The 6,518-nt window shown below is 40.9% G+C and overlaps 2 protein-coding genes across 2 annotated transcripts; both read right to left on the bottom strand.

The window, feature by feature from the left end:
• Positions 1-628: 628 nt before the first annotated feature.
• Positions 629-1,557, bottom strand: LOC129299459 (transcription factor MYB73-like). Its single transcript, XM_054937929.1, has one exon. The coding sequence runs from the start codon at positions 1,448-1,450 to the stop codon at positions 752-754; it is 699 nt and encodes a 232-aa protein (XP_054793904.1). The 5' UTR covers positions 1,451-1,557; the 3' UTR covers positions 629-751.
• Positions 1,558-5,464: 3,907 nt separating this feature from the next.
• On the bottom strand, positions 5,465-6,518 carry LOC129299460 (protein MIZU-KUSSEI 1-like). The gene has a single exon (XM_054937930.1). It carries the CDS (start codon positions 6,470-6,472, stop codon positions 5,768-5,770), a length of 705 nt encoding a protein of 234 aa, XP_054793905.1. The 5' UTR covers positions 6,473-6,518; the 3' UTR covers positions 5,465-5,767.

Raw genomic sequence — 6,518 nt, 5'->3', positions numbered from 1 at the left:
TGAACGAAACCGAACCTGATAAGTTCCAGCTGTGTAAGTAATCCACAAGAACAGTGAAAAACTTCGGACAACTGGCGAAATTGAATGTTTGATTTAAATAAGAATAAAGATAAGCAAGTACTGCGCGCGCGACTATACAAAGGAAATTATAATTTTATAGTATGATGTAGCTGTTTGGTTATATAAATGCACGGTCTCTCGAGGAATTCAACGAGACAAACCGACCAATTTTCCAGCTGCGGAAACCAGAGACCAGACAGATCAACTTGATAATAAGTAATAACCAGATTTTGTAGGTAGATAGTACAAAACACTATCTTTGGCGCTTCAAGACCAAATGGAAAATTGTTTGCATATGTAGCTTGCTGGTTATTATAGAGTGCCCATCTTCTATCGTTAATTGTCAATATAGGAGGAAAATAAAGTAATTAATGGAAAGACAACTTCATGCTCAGCATCAAATTACGACTTCACATAGAAACTGGCCTTCCTTAATGGCCACTGCGTCGAACGCGATCAATGTAATAAATATTGATATTTCGTATGGCAACGTTGATATGAGGAATATATGGCGCGATTTTAGGTTGAACAGTGAAGGAGTGAAACTGAAAAGGAATTGAAACGAAAAAACATTTTTACCCATAAAATGAAAATTCTTATTCACACCAAAAGCGGAATTGTGAAAACCGATATTCCGATCCCAGACCAGGGCGAAAGTTACAAGAGGCATGCCATTCATTCATCTCGAATGTCAATGGAAACCCGGGTTCTCAGAAAACGTGGAAGAAACATATTCTCTGACTTCCCTCGCTATCACATCTCTCATCACGTCCCAGAAACCCGCCGGCACATTCTCCGAACTTGGCCGGCGCTCGGCCACCTCCCCATTAGCTCCAGGCGGCGCCAGAGTCAATGCCGTCAACGGGTCATTTTCCATTTCCGATACCATGCAGGGCTGCACAGATCCCGGAGAACTAAGAACCCTCTCGTTGGCAACACCGGCATCGCCTCCCTCCGCCGAGCGCTGCTCCCTCACCCTTCTCTTGAGCGTGGAGTTCCAGTGGTTCTTCACCGCATTGTCGGTCCGACCCGGGAGTAGCCGGGCGATGGTGGCCCACCTGTTACCGTACTGGGCATGAGCCGCTATGATGGTGTCGTCCTCTTCCTGTGAGAATGGACGGTGCTCCACGCTGGGGCTCAACTGGTTACACCATCTCAGGCGGCAGGACTTGCCCGACCTTCCCTTGATGTAACGACTGATCAGGGACCAGTTTCGGGGCCCGTATCGTTCAACGAGTCGGGTCAGAATCCGGTCTTCTTCTGCGCTCCAGGGGCCTTTGATTCTGTCGGGGTTGTCCCGAATCCTCCGGGGGTTGCTGGAAAAGGAAGAGCCGGAAGTGGAAGAGTCAGAGGAAGAAGTGGAGGAAGAGCATCTATTGATCGCTTCCATGGAGAGCGAGAATGAAAGGTATTGTCAGTGTCAAAGGAAGAAATCAAAGGAAAGAGTTTGTGTGTGTTGTGGGAGTGTTGGGATGGTAGTGAAGGCAAAGGGAATATGTTTGGGCTGGGAATATATATAAGGGGGAGGGAGGGAGAGTGATAGAGAGATAGTGGTGCATGCACGAGCGGAAGCGACGAGGTTGGAGGATACTTCCACGAAATAGGCTTGGTGCATAGTTGGTGGCTGTGTGTGGCTTCTAACATGCCATTATATACTAACTACTAATTGCGTATTTTGGTGTGGCACGTAGTACATGGTTGGCGCTAGACTGCTAGCACGCTCCATCAAAGCCTCAGTCCGCTGTGGCATCAGGAGGAATATAATAGAAAAAATCATTCCAAAATCTCATAAAGAATCTAAATATAAAAGTTTCAAGAAATCACTAAATTATCTTAAAATCTTATGTTTTTCACTGAAATTGTTAATTTGTTATATTCAAATCATCAATTATATATTATTGAATAGTAGTCGTTAACAGAATTGTTCAGTTAACAATTAATAACTAATAACAATAATTAATAACTATTTAAAAGTATTTTATAACTTCAAAAAAAATAAGACTTCAAAATAATTTTATAATTTTATCATGCTTTTGCTATATTTAATTGAGCTTGCATGTGAAATTTTTAGAATGGTCTGTTCAATATAATGATAGGAAGAAGGGAGGGAAGGGGGAAAGTGGGGAGGAAGGAGGGAATTGCATGTTGACCAGCGTGGGAAAAGAGGGGGAGGGTACAGCGGGAGGAGGGCTGATTCAAGAGACAGTTGAGAGGAGAAGCAGGAAAAAGGCGGGAAGTGGCAGCAGGCGTTGTTTGACTTCAACGGCTCCCCCTCTCCACGTAGGATGGGCCCACCTCCAGCCTGTCAGGATCTCACGTGATTCTTCGACTTCCCCTCCCTCTCCCTCCCATCGCCACTCCCCTCACTCTCTCCCCTTCGTTCTATTTTTGTTGGTGAGTGTCTAACTTGTAGTCAGATATAAATTTAGATCATTTCAGAGTTCCTTATTGATATTCTCCCTTTTATTCGTCCTCCTCCTATTTCAAGTTGTCAATCACACCATGACACAACGTGAATTGCAACTGTAATTTTTTCATTCATTAAAGTGTAATCCGCGGATGAAGATTAATAACGTCATATGAATCACATGGCAAAAGAAGATAGTAATTTTTGTAGTCACATTAGCATGCCCCGGGGGGGGGGAGTGGGAGGTGAGGAATAAAACCAATAATATTGGTGGGGCGGATTAATTCAGAATACCCGGACATACAAAGGTGGTCATAAAACCAAATGCGGTTCGTTCATTCAAAATAGCCTGACAAAGGTGGACCCAAATGACCCAGTTCTAGTGAGAAATGGAGGGGGGGAAGAAGAGAGCTCACAGAAGTTTGGAGGGGCTATTGAGGAGAAGCAGTTGGGCAGTTGATGGAGAATCCAACAGCTGGCTCCAAATCCTTACCCACCGACTCCCTTCATTAATCTCTCTGTCTGCTCTTCCAGCTTAATCACCACCTCAATTATGGGATGCTACCATCCAAACGGGTTTCATGTTTTTCTTCTCCGTCCCTCCTGGTGGGGCCCCCTCCTCCTGCCGCTGTTTTTGATCATGTTTCGCCACCCTGGGCCCCATCCCTGCCCCCTCCCTGCCCTTTTGTCCCTCACCCTCTGCCACTGCCACTATACCAACCTTGCCATGTTAGTTTTTCCTCTTCTATGAGCTCTGCATCTCCTCTTTGGTCTCTTTTCTGACCCTTCTTCTGCTTTACATTCGCGCCTCTTCCCCGTCGTCAGTGCTTCTTATTTGGATCATGTCCTTGCTTTTCTCTAAGCGCCATGCTGTACGCTCAATATATCAATATACTAAATACGAAATGTAAAATTTGTAACGCCTTGATTTAAATGCTATATATGGCTCTCGCTCCATCCCCTCCCTGCAAAATAAAAGCCTGTTCACTTCGTATCCGCGCAGGGTGGGCATGGCATTTGTAAAATATATACATATGTGAATAGTCGAAGGTGATCGTGGGCGAAATATTTTAATTCTTGTCTCTGTATCCAGAGAAAGCAATTTTTTTATCTTTTTTTTTTGGCCAATAATATTCTTTATCCCTACATTTATGCCTCAATGAGCAGCAAGCTCGGTTCTCATCAATTTCCTTGGAAAATCATTGAATCTTCTAACTCAACCATATTCAGTTGATGAGATTTCGTGATCTGCAAAAAATTTCAGGTCTTCAACCAAAAAAAAAATCTGAGTTTTTCAAACTATTGAAACTTCTTAAAAATATTAATTATCAATGTTAATATAAAATATAAAGTTCACAGCAAAAAATATCACACCCGTCATTAATGGTACGGATCAAATTAATGACGCATTGAATGCACGCACGCAGTTTATTCACATCAAACTACACTGAAAAAAATAACAATCTCAGACATTATCTAAAAAACCAATCAACGCGACTTTTGTTTAATTTCATCAATGTATAGAAGTGGTGTGGAGGAAATGCGAGCTAAAGCTCATATTCCAGGGATCTTAATTGCAAAGTTGCAATCCCCGAGATACTTGTGGATTTAGCACGAGCTCCAAATCATTAAAAGCCTAGTCAAACCAAGATTCATATTTTACAAAATCAATTCACGTTAAAAAATTATACTTGCTTATTTTTTTTTTTTCTAAAGATACTCAAATTAAATCATCTAACTTATTCATTCATCACTGAACTCGGCCGTCTCAACTAGTAAAAAAATAAAGTGGGTTGTCATGCCCAGGGATTCATGGGCTTTTATTCCGAAGCCCGAACCTGCTTAACCCAGCTAAATCCAAGGAAAAGCGAGTCAGCTGGGTTCTGTCGAAATAAATGGGTTTGAATGAAATTATGTGTTAGTTTGAATTAAAAAATTTATAATTAAAATTAGAATTCAATTAAAGTTAAAAAAAATTCAATAAATATAACATAATTTATATTTAAATATTTTTAAAAAATTAATTAAATAAATTAAAATTTATTTAAATGATTTGACCCAAAAACTAGTTGAAATGTTCAATAAAAAAATAAACATGAAATTTTTTGACTAAATAATAAGTAAAAAATATTATACTTAAAATTATAATTAATAAATAAAAAATCTTAAATATTCAAAATAAAAAAGAAGAGAGAGAAAATATAAGCTAATAGATCAACGGAGAAGTTAATGTGAATGCAAAAGCCAAAAATTCTAGCTTTAGTAAAAAAAACTCATTTATATCCTAACTAAAGTTGAAATTTTTTTTTTATAATCCAAGCAAGTTTTTTTTTTTGTAATAATAATTCAAGCAGGTTTTTTAAACCTTTTCTCATCCTAATTTCAGTTGATCCATCCTAATTTAGGTTATAAAGTGATATTGCTCTGTCATTCTGTTCTGACTGTGGCCCATTGGCTTCTCCTTCTCCTCCTTTTTTTCACCGAAAGGCCGGCTGGCTCCTTACTTCTGGAAGACTGAAGAAATAAAATTACCGTGGATGTAGGGGAAAAAATGACTGTGTGTGACATCCCACAAGATAAAGCGTCCGCCAAGCTTCCCTGATCTAAAGGTGTCATCAGTTCATCAAGTTTGAAAGCTCAGCGTGACAACTTATAGGTTTTAGCACGCTCATCTGCTCGTGGGTTATTAATTTATTACCAATAAATGCCCTTCCAACGGAACTCGTCGATCGTCGTCAATTCAAGTGCTACTCGTGCCCTGTCTTTGCGATTTTATGAAATCAGTAAATAGTAAATTCTTCTGAATTCTGACCCCTAGTTACCAAATCCAAACCAACGCGCCCCTTTGCTCCCCTTCAAAGGAAGAAAGAATGAAAGCATCTGTTGCAATCTCTCTGGCTTTTACCTTCACTGCGAATTTCTTCAATCAAATCAATCAACTTGTCGTGAACTTCATCAATTAGCTCGAGAACGAGTTTTTTCCAGCTTTACAGGGTATTAAGAAATAAAAAGCATCCATTAACCATCAGCAGAAGCTGCATTCTAGGAATTGAGTCGCGCACACTAGAACACGAGGAACAAAGAGAAAGCCACCCATTCTTGATGATGAATTTGCCTTCAATATAGTACAAATGTTTGCAGACAGGCAGAAATAAAAAATACACGAGACAAAGACTGGAGAGACTGATTCCTTTGATTAATATTATACTACATCAGCACCTTGGGAAAAAACAAGACAGAGGAGGGGACGTAATGTTTACATGAATTGTAGTCCTAATTATTAATTAATTAATTAAAAACCTAGTGAGCTCTAACAAAGAAAATACTAAACTCTGGGGCTTGACCACCATCCGGGTTGATCATGTACAGAGTTTCAGAGTCCTCAGAACCAATCACCCTCTGAAATCTTGCCCTCATATATGTCAATTCTCCGTCTGGACTTTCCTTGTCGGACGGACTTGAAATAACCCCTGCGCCCACTGAAACCCCTCTTATATGCTGCATCACGTACATCTCATCCTCGCTCATCTGCTTCCTCCTTATCGAGTACCCTACTTTCCTCCCATTGCAATACACTGCCCACACAAACTCCTCCAACAGATTCTTCTTCCGGGTCCTCGTCTCGCTCTCCAACGCAATCCTCAGTACGTCCGACGCCATTTCCTTGTTCAGAGCACTCGTGTGCATTGGTAGCTCTATAAGGAAGAACGGCATGCGGTGAGGATCTTCTTGTATTGCCAGGCTCACCCTCCCTTTACGGTATCCAAAGATTGTGCCGGAAGTTGCAATGTCCTTGATCATTGACTTGCGGGGTCTTCCCAATAGTGCCACCATTTTGCAGCCCGACGTCAGCATAGGAAAAAGCTTGAACATTTTTAACAGGCCGCCAGCGGAGAACTTGCCGCCGCCGCGTTTCTCCCGTGACATGTGATGGTTGTGGCTGAGCAGGGATTCTATTACTTGGTTTTCTGTGGGGTAGCAGTGACTGGATTGAACAAAAGACATTATAATTATGCCATGTCATATGTATTAAGGTTTGAGTCCTCGGGAA

This window comes from Prosopis cineraria, unplaced genomic scaffold (assembly GCF_029017545.1).
Source record: "Prosopis cineraria cultivar Desert tree isolate PC_DT_omini unplaced genomic scaffold, ASM2901754v1 PC1166, whole genome shotgun sequence".
NCBI lineage: Eukaryota > Viridiplantae > Streptophyta > Magnoliopsida > Fabales > Fabaceae > Prosopis > Prosopis cineraria.
This window is presented reverse-complemented; position numbering and strand designations above follow the sequence as displayed.